Here is a 15373-nt window from a genome sequence, read left to right as displayed (position 1 = left end):
ACAGACCACAGAAACACCTTAATCCATGATGGGAGTGACCTCTTTCGGCTGGATAATGTTTGCATCATAAAAATTCCTCAAGAATGATTTAAGAACGATAGTGGTGAGTTCAAAGTTTTCACTTGGCCTCCAAATTTCACAGATCTCAATCACACTGAGCATCTGTGGAACATGCTGGAAAGAAGAACCTAACAACTTGAAGAAATAGATCGACTTTAAACTTCTTGGTGCCTGAAACTGAACCTAAAAGCACACACTCAGACATAATGTGAGTACCATGTCTCAACGGGGAACACGGTGCACCACAACAATGTAGGTGGTTTTGACGGTGTGGTCTATTGGTGTATATATGGTACAATAAGAAGTCAATTTTAGCTTCAGAGATAGTCTTAAGAAAACAGAAAATGTAAAGATAGTGAAGCAGGTAAGAGAGTGAGTCAGATACAGCCTATTACCTCATTGTCACCTAAACTTCTAATCTTATTTGGCAGATGTGACACAGCGAACATGTGACAAAGCCAGATGCTTTGGTCATGAGCAAGCACATGAAAAATGAAGTTAAAGATCGGATGAAGGAATAACAAACTGACTTCCTTAAATTAGGGATTAAAGAGCAGAGTCACTTTTACGGATTTAATATCAAAGATTATCATTGTCAGGGAAAATATCTGTTAACTGCCTCGTCAATCGCTAATAGTCGATCTGATCGGCAGTTTGGTACAAGTCTGAACCACCCCTGTTTTCAGCCATACTCATAACTCCATCAGAGCTCTGCTCTGATTTCTCATTTAGCTCTGCTCCAGCCATCAATAATTCAGCCCTCAACAATCATGAGGACGAGAAAGGCAGAGGAAGGGAAGGAGCGTCAGCGAGAAAATAGTGGGTGAGGTTAGTGGAGAGGAGGATGAGTGGACTCAAACTAGTACAGTCAGCTCTCACACATGGCCAAGCAGCAAGTCACCAGTAAGGAACAGAAGCCCACTCACACACATGTAAAGGCTCTAATGAAGCCTCAGCTTAGTGCACGTCTAACAAAATGCTCTTGTTCTAGTTAATGAGATCTGTTAAACTGGAATGTGTCACCACATTAAGTCGTGAGTGTGTTAACGTACTAAAGGCAAAAACCCAGAATTCCCTCATTTCAGCTGCACTTTAAATGTAGGGCAAACGAAATCCTTTTAAAATACAGTCTAACTGTGTTCCCTTGTATACTGGCCACTTCCACAAAATAAAACCCTTTGGCATTACACATTAAAACCTGGATTTCTCTCAATTTCTAATTCTCTTTATTGTTTCTTGCACGTTCTGCAAACACACCACTCCCTCTCCCCTCTATCTCCATGGTAGCAGAGAGGACATGCAGGAGCATATGGCTCATCATTTTCACTCTGCCTGCCGAGGCTGGCCTCTCCTGGGGGTATCTACACCTCTCTCCTCTCCCGTTCTTTGTTCAGTTTAACAGCGGCTCTTACTGTATTATCCAACCAATCACCTTTCCCTCTTCTTCACATTATGTACCCCAGCACACGAGCACATACTGTACATACACTGCGAGCGTGCATAGCTGCGTGACAGTCGGTGCCGCTGTCTCTCTGTGAATGGAGAAAAAAAACAAACAAAGCCTAAAATATATTAAAAAATAAATAATAATAATAAAAAAAGATTGATTTTTATAAATTCCCTTAAAACCCACTCTGACGCAGGTTATTCTTTTGTAGGCGGACATTTCAAATTGGACAATCAAACCAGGTTATCTGCACCCTGATCCACAGTAAGCACAGTTTGCACACGGATTACCTTTTTATAAAAAAAATGAACATGCACTTTGACAAAAAAATGTGACCTCTGTTCAGTGTTACTGACATTTAAATGGCATGCATGCAACCCAGACTACGTGACTGGTCGAAGAAGAGGAAGCTAATGATACAGAGACAGAAAAGAAAAGGAAGGGCATTTATGTAATTATATGTCATTTGTTGTAATTCTGCGGTTTAGCAGTGAAGAGTATGTGATAGAATGACACTTGCAGGCTTGCATAGGTGTTTAGTAGAGCGTGTCATGTGCAGGTTTCCTGTATGAAAGCTTGTGAGTGTCTGTGATGCCGGGTTTCTTTCCTGCATTAGGGCATCAGCAGGTTGTTCTAAACACTCTGCCTTGCTAGAACATCAGCTACAAAGAAATTTTGAGTTTCACCAGCAACACTCTGCCCGCTCACTTCCTTTGACTCCTTTCTCTCCTTTCTCTCTTTCAGCGCCAGTCTTGACCTGAGCACGGTGCCAAACCTGAGGAATCTGGCCAAAAGCAACCAGGATCAAATGGCTGAAGAACCACAGGGGCTCCTTCCAAATGTCACAGTTGTTTGAAGCTGGCGGATAGATTCCCTCAGCTGCCAACACACAGGCAGTGAAAGGACCTGATGTGTTTATATACATTAATAAAGAGCATACACAATGAGTTCAGTGTATATGCTGGTCATTCGGAATGTATATATGCGCAACAAATATTGTTTGCCTTCTGCATTCCCTGACTGTTTGTACATTTAGCTGCAACATCCTGCATGGACGTGGCATCTGCTACCTAACCCAGATTCATGCAAAACAGAGAGAAGAGGCAAGTGGAGCAATAGAGGGCAGAAAACTTTTGCTTTTTGCAACAGGCTAAAGAGGTTACAGTTAGTTTTGGGGTAACTCTAGTCCTTTACTCATTTCAAAGAAGAAAAAGACAGGAAACAAGATTAACTCCGTTAAACTGACCTGTTCAGCGCGGTCGTATCCTGCATCTTGTTTCTCCGCCTTGACCTGCGGGTGTTTGCCCCCTTCGACTTTCACTTCCCCAGGCTCTAGCTTAGGGACCTTGTCCTTCATTACAGTGTCATCCTTATCCAGTAGGTAGCGTAGCAGGGCATTGTCCTTCTTCTTGGGGCTCAATGGCTCCTGCTTAGGAGTAATGTCTGCCGCAGAAGCAGCACTACCGGAACCCTGGGGTTGGTCTTGGCCCATCTCTTTGCCTGTAGCCTCTGCGGTGAGCTTAGCAAGATCCACGGGGGATGTACTGTTCTGAAGCAGTTGGTGGAGGATTTTATGTTTTTCTTTAAGGGACGTGGCGTGAGTGTTGCCACCCCGGACCCCTGTCCCAGCCTGGTCCTTGCCCTCAACTCCTGCACCAGGGGAAAGAGGAGTCTCCAGGGGTTCTGGCTTGGTGGTGAGCAGTTGCAGTAACTTGGTGTGGCCCTTGTTGTCATGTCCACGGCTGTGAGCATCATGGCCCTCGAGGGGTCCATCCCTCTCCTCCTTGGGCTCCACTAAGTTCCCCTCTGTTTGGGCCTGGGTGTGTCCCTGACTCATCTCTGAATGAGGTCCAAATGAGTCTCCTGAACCACCAATAGCACTGGTGGATCCTCCAAGTTTTGACATCAGATGAGCGTTTACCGCTGACCCTGGTGTGACCCCAGCTGGGGAGCCCATTTTCCGGTCTGGAGACCCTAGTGTATGTGTATGAGGGGGTCCATGCCCGTGTCCTACACCATGGCACTCACTAAGGGCCTGCAGAGCTGACAGAGAGCTGCTAGTATAGCTGTTAGCATGGGTGCTAGCCGTGCTACTTCCTGCACCTCCAGGCCCTCCACTGCACATCCCCACTGGTGAGGGTGAATGCAGACCCCCTGCTACACGAGGGCTGCTTGCACCCCCAGGACTCCCTCGGTGCCTGGGTGATAGCATAGAGTTCTGCGGAGGTGGATGGGGTCCTCCGGCTGGGCTTGGGCTGGCACGAGAGGGGCTATTCATCCTCCAGTTGGGGCCCTGCTGTGGTGGTTGCATGCTCCCATTGTGGTTGTGTGGCTGAGGACAGCCAAAGCGGTAGACCTGCATATGCCCCCCCATAGCCGTTGGTTCTCTGGGACCAGCAGGACCTGGGGGGGAGAAAGGCGTGCTGTTGCTGCTGATGGTAGTGTCCTGGCCCTGAGGCCCTGAACCTGGCAAGCTGCCTGGGGTTGGAGGAGTCATGGAGGGAGTGGAAGAGTTCATTGGTTTGGGAGCCATCCCTGTGGCCTGATTGCCAGGGCCCATGTCCTGACCCATTCCACATACTGTCTGCTCCCTGGATTTTAAAACACAAACACACACATTAGAAAAAAACAATACCAAAAGTTGTACATGGGAGTTAGAAATCTTAGAAAACTGGCTGCTTTAAACTGAAAAGGAACATTTCTGCATTTCTTCAAATACGCTTTTTACTATCATATGAATGCATGCACAATGAGATGCGCAGAAAATCAATAGGGTAAAGGGTAAATAATCTATACAGTATAAACTATACTGCAAGAAAAATGTCAATGTGCATGCCAAGGATGGGATATGACATGTAATAAAACTCTTCTGTTTGCCAACAATGAGACAAAGTATGAATACAACTACATGAATTTACCATGAGGAGGAAGTGAGAAAATATGTTTGTTTTGGTTTTTTTTCTGGTTTTGTTTCTCTTTGGGGGGGTGTAACATATCGCTGTCTGATTTTGACCAAGAACACTTGGAAGCACATATTTTGAAAACCGTGCCATCCTCACAATTTCCATGAAGCCAACAGGCAGTGCTGCAGGGAACTCGCAGGACAAAACATGCTAGCAAGTTGATGCCTCGGGTTTATGTCAGTCTTTTTGACTCACGTGGAGCAGGTAGGACATACCTCTGTAGGATGTGCAGGGACATGTAGAGCTGAGGTTCGTTGGTGGCAGACGAGCGTACCAGTTTGCTCTTGGTGTGGGCTGAGACGATGGTTCCGTCAGAGAGGGAGAACCGATAGATGGGGCTGAACGCCTGGCCGTGTCGGAGCACTAGGCACACATGTACACACATTGATGGCAAAATAACACTTTTCATTTGACCATTTCCTTAATGTGGCTGCAGCCCCTCTTTAAACAACCGTTTCATGCTAATGCAGCCATCCCCAATGACTCTAATATCCAGAGCAAAAAATTAAACACGATTGTCCTCATAGTTAATGGAATTACCTTCCTGCTGGTGTCTCTTTGCAAAAGACATCTCTCCATCATTCTGTAGGTGGAACCTTTGGATGCAGCGCCTCACAAGATCTTCCCAGCCCGGCTTCATGGATGCTCGTAGCAGACTGGTATCTAGGGATGTTATCTTACCTAAGCACACAGTACGGGATTAGAGAGACCTTAGTCATAAAGGAAAGCATTTCGGTTGACATACACAAATGTAAAGATTTAATGTCGACATTAAAAATAAATGTCTCTTCTGTTGACTCGGCCAGGATCTCAGTGGTTTAATATTACTTAAAGAATACATTATAAATCTTTGTTTACATTCTAATTACAGCTTACCCAACGTTAGAAATGGCTTCTGTGTTAGTAAACAGAATAGAAGGTCCTGACTATATAGGATTAGACATGGAAATACAATTATAAGTGCTGTCAGTATAAATTTAAAAAGACCACCATTTAGACACTCATTACAGCAGGTAATGAGTTCAGGGCAGCTCAGCCTCAACTATCTTTAGAGCCCAACAAGTACTCTCATGCTGCGTGTGTAAACACAGTCACAGCAGTGTAACAGTTGTCCCTCACTGGAATACAATTTAAATGAAAGTATGATGCATTTGAAAGGGTGACAAGCACACTGCTGCTTGAATGACAGCCATAGGGACTGACTAAAGACTTGTCAAACTAGCATCCATAATAGAACTATTCACAGCTCCGCACCATGTCCAAGAAGCTCTTGTAGGCATAACAAGAATGTAGAGGCAGTACTTTCAGCAAAATATGAGAGAAAAATAATGCTGTCAATCTAGAATAAAACAAATCACGGCAATTATTTAAAATTGTGCAGTCCAAATAAAGAGGCAAATAAATAATAGCCCTGCCTAGATGCATGGCTACTGAGGTCTGTGTGGGAAACCACAGTAAATTACTATACATGAGTGACTAAGTGTGTGTGTGTCTGTGCCACACAAGTGGTACGGGTACATCAAAGACCAGGTGAAACACAAACAGCTGTCTGTGTCTGTGTGTCAGCGTTCAGGCAGGTACTTTACCTCCCAGAGAGCAACCTGTGGTAGGAAGCTGGGTCTACTAAGTTGTTCAATCCTAAGGATCTTTACAGAGGATATAATATTCTTTGAATCCCTAACTGTAGTGCAAAGTGATTTACAAGCTGTTGACATCAAATAAGGTACTGCTGGAACTTTGCCTTACTAGAATCGTTACACCATTCTTTTGATGCAGGGCCAAGTTTTATTTGAAAAGCCACATATGGAAAGATGCTATGCTAAAACAAAGATGCAATAAAAAAAATCAAGAGCAAAGTTTTCTGTGAACAGCGGTTTGTAGTTCACTGCCGGCTGACATGTTCGTGTACCTTGTAGGTCCTGACGTGTAGTGAAGCTCTCGTGCGTGGGAAGCATGGGTCTTTCCTTCGTTGGCACTCTGCGAGCTACACAAATCAGGCACGACTGAAAGTCTAAAAATAAAAAATAAAAAAAATAAAGCAAAAATAATTAAAAACTCAGAAAGAGAAAACAGAATAGCACAGGAAAGAAAATAGGAGATGGAGTATATAACAAAAAAAACAAAAACAGAGAGATAAACAGAAGAGGTGAAAGGGGGAAGGGATGGGAGAGAGGGGAGGGATGGGGTGTAAATGATAGAGACAGAGGGAGGGAAAGAAAATGAAATGCATGTTATTCCCAGGCAGCATAATTAATACAGTTATTAATGAGCATAGGGATCAGGGCTCCGCTCCTTTCATGAGGAGGAGCAGCTATCGCTGGCAAGGGAAATGATGAAGTGTGACCTTTGAAGGCGCGTGTGTGTGTGTGTGTGTGTGTGTGTGTGCACGTGTGTGTAAGAGAGCTTGAATGCCCATCTCTGGCTACTCTCACCTGCAGGAACATCTAACACTGATGACACCTCTCCTGGCTCAACATTAAAGTCTGTGTGTGTGTGAAGCGCTGACTGACTGATGGCAAATATGACACTGCCAAGTCCAGGACTGGGGTGACCCCAAAAAGTCTGCCATCTAACTTTTCGGTGCCAGTAATACCCACACTCCCATACACGTTTCTTGTAAATGAATGCATGCCAGAACTAACACACACGCACACTCGCACACAGTCCTATTAAAAAGCCTCTTGGGTGGTCCGACCCTCAAATCTGTGAATCTACATTAATTTCTTGCTTTCCATCGCCTCCATTCCCCCTGTTTCTGTCTATAGCTGGACAGATTCCTGCACTGGTAACCACTCATCTTGCTTTGCCACTTCAGTACACACAAACACTGGCACACCTCTGGCCCGAGTCCTATTTGGCCTACTTGCCAAAGTATGGCTGGCAAACAGCTGGTGCACAAAAAGCAAGCCAGAGAGTAGGGGAAAAGGCTCTAACTAGATTTGGAGTAAAACATTTGCTTATTGTTTTAATTTGCCGCTGAGTTAAAGATTGGCAATATAGCCTTTGAACAAAAGGGATTTAGGCTGCTGTACAATCACAAGTCCTGAAATATTCTGGCTAAAGGTCGTTTGTAATGGAATTTTACACTCTTCAGCATCTCATGCTCCCATCTAAAGCCTTGAATACCACTGGAATAGCCCTGTGACCTCTCAGTGACTGAACTCCGAAAGCAGAGCAGAAACAACGTACAATTTAAAATCGCTTCCCTGGAAAGGAGAGCAGATGTTTATACAAGAAGCTAACACAAATTCCTCTTCTTTCTTTACACACAAATGCTCCCAAATGTGTCGAGTTTGTTTGTATTCTGTTGTTGTGTTCAAGCTGTTGTGAAAAGTACTGAATGACTGCTTTTGCTGTTGCATTACATGGTTAAAGCACATGGTTCCCTTGGAGTCATAAGCCCAGGTTTGGAAGGGATGTACATGAATTATAGATGAGCTTTAATGACAGCTGCCCAACCTCCCGTCTCCCTTGTGTCACTTAACTTTTCATGGGTGTAAGTTGAGTGGCAGCAGCACTGCTCTTCATCATTTGGCTATACAAATCCAGTTATAAGACAGATAATGGTCAACAATCAACGCCCTATGAATGACTAGCAGCTGATTATTACTTTAAATGATTTTACATTGGGTGGCAACCAGCGTTTCTTAAAGACAAGCAAGCTTTCTTACTTTCCTTCTCCAGGTTTTGTCGATGGTGTGTGTATATCTTTACACTACTTAAAAAAAAAAAAAAAAAAAAAAAGTCTGATCCCGCTCACCTCGACTCAGCTCTCCACTGAAGAGGGCAGAATTCAGTCTAATGTTATACGAGTAGACAAATCCTTGCTTTTGTTTGCTTTTTAATTGAACGCTCCAAAGCAAACTGTCAGTTTTAATTGAATTACTTTCTGAAGAGGTCTTTCAGTCCTCTGTCAAGTGTTTTAACGTGCTGAAATAAGTGTGTGCAATTTCTAAAAGGGTCAGGTTGCTGAATGTTAAAATGCTTCCCCCGATGATTCAAACACCTTTGTACTTCAGGCTATATTATTTTCTTGCTCTTGGAACCTAATCATACTATAAAACTATTTAACAAGGTTACTGCAAATGGTTTAGACTTAATCAAAGCAAACTATAACATTCAACGCAATTGTGCCTAGTAGGAAATGCTTAAGTGTGTTTCATAGGGTGCCGCTTTAGTCTCCGTTTTTCCCTCCTTGCATACCGTCTCCTTCCTCCTTGATGGACTTGGGCTCCGAAACGGCAAAACACTGCATGGTCTCATACTTCTGCTGCTGCGGCTCGTGCTCGTGTGGCTCTTCCTGGCTCTCGCCGTGTGGATTGACCAGCATTCGGCAGTTGAAAGTGTGACTGTTCCTTCTTGGACCCTCGCTGGACCACGGGACACCATTTACTAAATCGAGGGGGAGGAAAGGGAACAGGAGATTTTTTTTTTTAAGCAAATTGTACTGCAGCAAAAACTGAACAACAGGACGCGGAGAATGGGAGCTGCAACGAGCGAGCCAAGAGAGGCTACCACGCTGCAAGTGAAAGACATAATGAGAGCAAGACAGAGAGAATGAAGGCAGAAAAAGTGTAAAAAAGAGAGGGTTGTTGCTGGGTAGAGATCAGTCATAATGAGCAGTTGGAACCCTGAGCCCTGCGCCATCTATCCACAGCTATGCATCACAGCCAGGCCTCCATATGCATGTCCTGTAAAACATCATTGCCAATCTTTCTTCTTCTCTCCAACACTTACACAGGCGCGAGCAAACACACCAGAAAGGGCACACACATGTGTAAGCGGCCGTGCGCGTACGTGCACACAAAGAAAGAAACGTATAGTCACACACGCCACTCTGTTCACTCTAACAAACTCCCATCACACTCCATCTGGTTTGTGATCTCATTCAGTGCATTGATAATCTCCCAGTATCTGGGACACAGCCCACTGATCGTTTCCAGGGTGCTTCGCTCTGCGCTGCTCTCCCACCCAGATGGGCTGGGTACTCAGACCTCAATCCGAAGCGCCACGAGAGAAGGAGAGGAGAACTTCGAGCTCCTGATGAGCTCCAACGGCACAGATCAAAAATCACCTCTCGTGCGGAAGTCATGCAGAGGCAGGATGTTAAATGGCCGCGGCTATGAAAGTAAATTCTATCTTACGTGACAGAATAAATGGAGTAAGGTGAGGATAAACGCAATGTTTTCCGTGTGTGGGCTAAAAAAATGGGAAAGTGAGAACATGAAAATAGGAACTTGGTGAGCGTTCGTGGCAGAGAAAGAGAGAATGACACAAATAAGTGAAGAGAAGGAGAAGGAAGGACATGAAATGGAAATATAGGAGGCGCACGATGCTGCTGACAGGGGAGAGAAGCCAAAAAAAGGAAGTTAATTAGCTGAAAAGGGAGGGAGGAAGAGTGCGAGCAAATGTTTGGGCTGAGCGTCAGCAAAAGGGACAAATGAAGAACCTATAGGTTTTTGCAGCATCCTAAAAGTCTCTGTTAAACAGCTGAATCAAATGCTTTCTGACCGTGACCGTTTAAATGTTTTAATTAATCTGACATCACTGCAACAACAGCCACCTACAACATACCTGTTTGAATAAGGAGAACGAGAGAGGCGAGGGTGTTAAGAGGCAGCGGAAGCACAGCACAAAGGACATACATGCAAAGTCAGGAAAAGCGAGGGACATGGACTAAAAGAGACACAGTGAGACAGAAACTGACAGCAAGAAGAAAAAAAAGGGGAAAAACAATCTCTGAACCAACCGAGGGATTTAGGCAGCAGGTTCTTGATGAACTCAGCATGATCCCCGACATGCAGCACGCTGTAGACACTGGTGTTCATCAGCTCCTCCTGGTTGTAGCGCAGGTACTGGGTCACGTTCTCTGACACGAACACAATGTTACCCTCCATGTTCACCACAAAGAAGAAGCCATCCAGAGCCTGGAGGATTAAAAAAAAAGACAGTTCAGAAGTTTGTTCACTATGGACTGGGTCATTTTTCTTTCACTGGTTAATGGTCAGGATATCCAGTTTTAAGCATATAAACTCCACAAACAGATGCAGAGAAAGATGTATATTCTACTGAATTCTATTGTTTGTTTGTCTTATTGTAACTTAATTACCAATTAGCTCGTTAGCTCATTATCATTAGGGATGTTCTATTTGCGCCTACTGTGCCTGAGATGTGATTAGTGTGCTCCAGCAAGAATGCTTATACAGCACAAAAATGTTGGCACAAATCATGGCAAATTCTACAATACGCAATACTTCCACAACTCCCTAACAAAAAAGGAAATCTCGCCACGTCTGGTTATTTTCCGCAACATCATCTAATGCACTGTTACCTCTATGATCTCACAGATAATGCCAGGCAACTCAGTGAAGGCACAGTTTATCTAAAAACTCCAACGACTGCTGATGCTAACATCCCCATGACAGCCGACACATGTACTAGTTGTGTCTGAAGAGGAACGATTAGTACGCCATGTGCCGGGTACATGGATCACTCCCACAGACGCTCACCATCGCTGTGGCTGATAAAAAGCAGGATAAAAGCATGTGCCTGCAGAGACGGGCGGATGTGAAGGAGGAGCAGTACTTAATTGAAAGAATACAGCCCCAGGTCAGCCATTACACACAAGATGGTGTCAATTAGGCCATCAAATCACCGGGAGCTCTTAAAAAGGGAATTCTGCTGCTTGTAATGCTGTAAAGTTGATGTCAAGATAAGACGCAAGAGACTCTTCTCAAGGTGTCTCACCTCAGCTTAAATAAACATTATCTACACTACACACACACTTGTCAGCGTGTGGGGTCACATGAATTGTTCAATGGGTAGCAAGAGGATTTATAACGTAAATGTTTATTTTGTATCGTGTTGGGTTTTTGGCATCCTTGCTCATCTATAACTATAGTGTATATGTCTCAAACTACACTTCCTAACAAATCTACAGTGAACAGACAAGTCTGGATGTAGCAAACCCATATCCCGGGAACACATGATCATGTTGAGAAGAAAGTTTTCCTTTGCACGCCTTAACACAGCACGATCTGAAAATAGATTAAGGAGATCTCATCTATCACTGCATGAAGCAGAGCTGTTCCAAAAACACGGTTGTGTAAGTCCAGTCTGCATGAAGAAAGGCCATGAACTGCACAAGTAGGGCAAACAAAAACAGAGCAAACACTCTAGTGCCAACGCCTGCCTTCCTCCAGACACTCTTACATAATGTTCTTAGCCAATACCTTAATTTGCAACACCCTCCCTAAATACTAAATATAAACACTAGAGACATTTCTACAGCAACTACAAATTAATAAAGCCTGAATAAATACATTGTGAGTGATATCATAGAACCTATTGTTTTCACATATGATTAAATATTGCTACACAGCAGGTAATGAATTGCAGCAGGGTAGGAATCTGGGAATTTCTCTGGATTATTTAAATCTGAGCAGTGCTTTGCAACCAGAGTTCTCTCTTCTCATAAATTCTCGCTTAATATTAGCCATTTTCTACATTTCTGTCTTAAAGCAATTCAAACATGCCTCTAGTACTGTATGACAGTGATGCTTAACACTTTGTTGGTAGAGGCAAAAATATGCATGAAACACACAACAGCCTCTGTACCGCGTGGGCTAGCAAGGATGCAAACTACATGCCACAATAAATCATGTGACAGAAGAAGACTGCTCCCAGAAGGTTAAAACAACAGCACACTAATGTTTCTTCACAGCCTTGTCCGTCTTTGAGTTGGCATGAGAGTGGGCAGCAGAAGGCCTTGAAGGAGGGTCATGGGGCGCGTGGGTGCATTTCCTGCCGACAGCCATACTCCGCAGAGCACACTGTAATTAGCCTGGGCTGGCGGACGGGGACATGGCTAGAGCGGAGCGGGTGTGAATGGCCGATCGCTGTGTTTTGGGGCTGCTGACAGATGGGAAAGCTTGCAGGCTGCACTGGTCTATATTTAGCTGCGAGTTAGTATGTCGATTCAGTGACGCTGGACCAGGAGAGCTATAAATATTCCATGACAGGACAGATCTAGAGGCGAAGGAAGAGAAGATGGGGAGGGAGAGACAGAGGAAAGAGAACTGAACAAGCAGGAGAGAGAAAGGGAGGGAGGAAGTGAGTGAGAGGACAGGCTCAATGGACTGATTCATCCGCCAGGCTGTTGCTTTCTTTCCTATTATATGTAAGCACTCCAGTGGTCCTTCGTGGTACAACGGGGCCCCATTGGCCCGCTTGTGATTTATAGCCAATCAGGGGCGGATACAAGATGCTGGCAGCGTTAACTCCGCAACGCTCACACACAACCACGGTTGGCTCGTTTTTAACTGTTCTCTGTAGATGCGACACTTTATATAGCAATCATGATTTAAAGAGGAGAGCATCTCTTGTGTGAGTGGTAGCAAATGAGTGGAGTGTGGGGTACTTCAGCACGAGTCTGGCATTTCATAATATTTTCTTCACATATGGCGCTATGAGTAAGGAGGAAAAGGCCGTGCACCCACCTCCAGCATCATTGGTCCCAAGGCGTCTTTGTCGATCACACTTTGGCCTGTTGATGAGACGTCAGCCTTCTGCACCTCCTCCTCGTTTGCTGCTGCAGCTTTTTCTGTTAAAAGCGAAGTTAGTAAAAATTTAAGAGACTGTGTCAGGGCTCCTTACTGTTTCACAATGAGGAAGTTACTAAAAAAAAGAAAACTGTAACGTACTGTACTGTCAAACATGGAAAAAGAAAAGGCTGAAACAAACAACTTTACTTTTCCTCTGAAACTAACCCACATACTATAAAAGAGGTCACCCACTGACGAGTCTTTTAACAGGTATCCATGCTGCTGCAAAGCAAACACATCGGTCCCCTTTGTGAAACCATGTGGCCATGGCTCACACCGAAGCACAGAGCAGCAGCACAGTGCGAAAGGTGTGTTAGAGCACACAGCTGCCTTGTGGGGGGCAGTCACTGTTTAGATTACTCTGTTATGCCAAAGCCCTGACAAACAAACAAACAAAAAAGGCCAATATGGAAACAATTAAGCATTGATGGTGTCCAAGCAATGTTGTTCCAAATTGGAAAACAAGTTGTAGCAGTCAATACTCCTGTTGATTTTCTATTAATGGATATGGAGAGTATGAATTACTGAGCACATAGATGCGTATGGCTTATAATTTACTACTGTTTTCATCTTATGTCCAATCAAAATCCACTTAAAAAACCAACAAAACAAACATAAATAAATATAAATATCCTGTAAGCTCCTGTACCTGTGCTATAATGCGATGCATGTGTCCGTTTGAGTGGGTTAATAACCATGCAGAGAAGCCTTATGTTCAAAGCGTAGGCTGCCCTACTTTTAGAGATGATGATGTGAGGCAGAATATCATTGGGTTTTTTGTTGTTGTTGTCGTTTCTGGCTTCTTTTTTTGGGGGGGGCATGTTGCTTTCGCACGATGCCAAGAAGCAGGCTGACCATATGGTGAATAAATATTGTGGTAAGAATCAAACAAAATTATCCCGTCCCTTGTATTTTCTTTTTGGAAGGGTGAAAGCAAATGCAGGGTTCCCTTGGCTTTGTGGGTTTGTGCACCATCGCACAGACACAAATTCATCTCTTTCAGCATTAATGATGTGCGCATCAGCAGGGCCTCTCTGGGCCCAGCGGGGCCCTGTAGACCAGCACAGCTGCCCTGGGTGCAGACCCATCACTCAGTGTCAGTGTGGCCCTCCCTGCCTTTCTGTCTGGAGAACTGTGGAACTGTGCCAGACACAGAGAGGGACTGACCAGTTGGGTAACAATTGCTGCTTAACACACAACTAACAAGACATTTGCTATATACTGTTCCTTCTTTCAGATATTTAACAATTTGCTCAGTTTATTTTTATATTTTGAATATTGGAATAAATAATGTACTAGGCTCAGCTTAGCAGCTACACAGACCCCCGTCCACAGTTTTTATGAGTCTTAACTGGGTGCTCCTGCCAACACGGAGTGTTAAAGAAAGAAAAAAAAAAAGCTGTAAAACTCTTGGCTATGCCATTATTCTAAAGGCTCTATAAGCATATTTCTCCACATATTGTCTGTGAAGGTGCAACAAGCTGGAAAGAGAAAAGACACGCAGAAAATTGCAACCAGTTTCCAAATCAGGGTGGAAAATGTATGCAGACAGTGTGAGAGGAACAAACAGGGATGAATTCATTGCTTTTTTTTTTTCTCATTCCTTTTTCCAAAGGCCATCTTCACCACATGGCACATCTCTACAGGAAGTCACCAATCAGAGAGAGATATTAAGTCACATAAGTGTATTTGAATACATGTAATATTGTCGCTATAAGCAGAAAGTAAACTAAATGTGGACAACAGAAAAAAAAAAATATACTACTAAAAAATAACTACACCTCTGTTTCAGATCACATTAAACACATGAGGTGCAATGAAAAGCAAATAACAGTAGGACATAACATAAGCTCACAGCATCCCCGCTTCACTTGTGCAGGATGAGATGCAGTAGCTTCCTGCTTTAACTACACACACACACACACACACACACACACACACACACACACACACACACACAAAAAGGTTAATCTACATGGCCGCTGACGTATGGAGGACAAAGCAGAATAGGAAAATTTAGTCCTTCCCTCAGGGGTTCCTTCTGTACTAAAATGTTTTGCCTTGAGAGTCAGGCAGAGGATGTCATTATAGCAAAGGGTTAAAAAAAAGAAAGAAAAAAGATGATAATGCAGAGAGGAAGTGTTGGAGGTAGAAAAGAAGGCAGCACAGAATAAGACATCAAAAAAAGGGGGTGGGAGCAACAGACGCTAGCAAGAATTTGATTGTGATTTTTGCATCACCATTACATAACAGTTGGCTCTGTGAGTCACAAAACATGATGACATCATCAGCTGGTCTGA

At 43.9% G+C, this 15373-nt stretch overlaps 1 protein-coding gene across 6 annotated transcripts in view; it reads right to left on the bottom strand.

The window, feature by feature from the left end:
• The window catches only part of ncoa2 (nuclear receptor coactivator 2), a 63955-nt gene that overhangs the window by 13618 nt on the left and 34964 nt on the right, over positions 1-15373 (bottom strand). For all 6 annotated transcript variants that reach the window (XM_086306157.1, XM_086306156.1, XM_086306160.1 and 3 more), the window contains 7 exons: positions 12969-13072; positions 10220-10397; positions 8674-8862; positions 6380-6481; positions 5011-5151; positions 4686-4833; positions 2754-4098 (listed from right to left, as the gene is read on the bottom strand). In XM_086306157.1, the coding sequence (XP_086162283.1) occupies positions 2754-4098; positions 4686-4833; positions 5011-5151; positions 6380-6481; positions 8674-8862; positions 10220-10397; positions 12969-13072 (2207 nt within the window). The remainder of the gene's footprint in view (positions 1-2753; positions 4099-4685; positions 4834-5010; positions 5152-6379; positions 6482-8673; positions 8863-10219; positions 10398-12968; positions 13073-15373) is intronic.

This window comes from Aulonocara sp. 'chitande type north' Nkhata Bay, linkage group LG9 (genome assembly GCF_057382095.1).
Source record: "Aulonocara sp. 'chitande type north' Nkhata Bay isolate Kocher_YH1m ecotype deep benthic linkage group LG9, A_spYH_male_GT1.1, whole genome shotgun sequence".
In the NCBI taxonomy this organism is placed as follows: Eukaryota; Metazoa; Chordata; class Actinopteri; order Cichliformes; family Cichlidae; genus Aulonocara; species Aulonocara sp. 'chitande type north' Nkhata Bay.
This window is presented reverse-complemented; position numbering and strand designations above follow the sequence as displayed.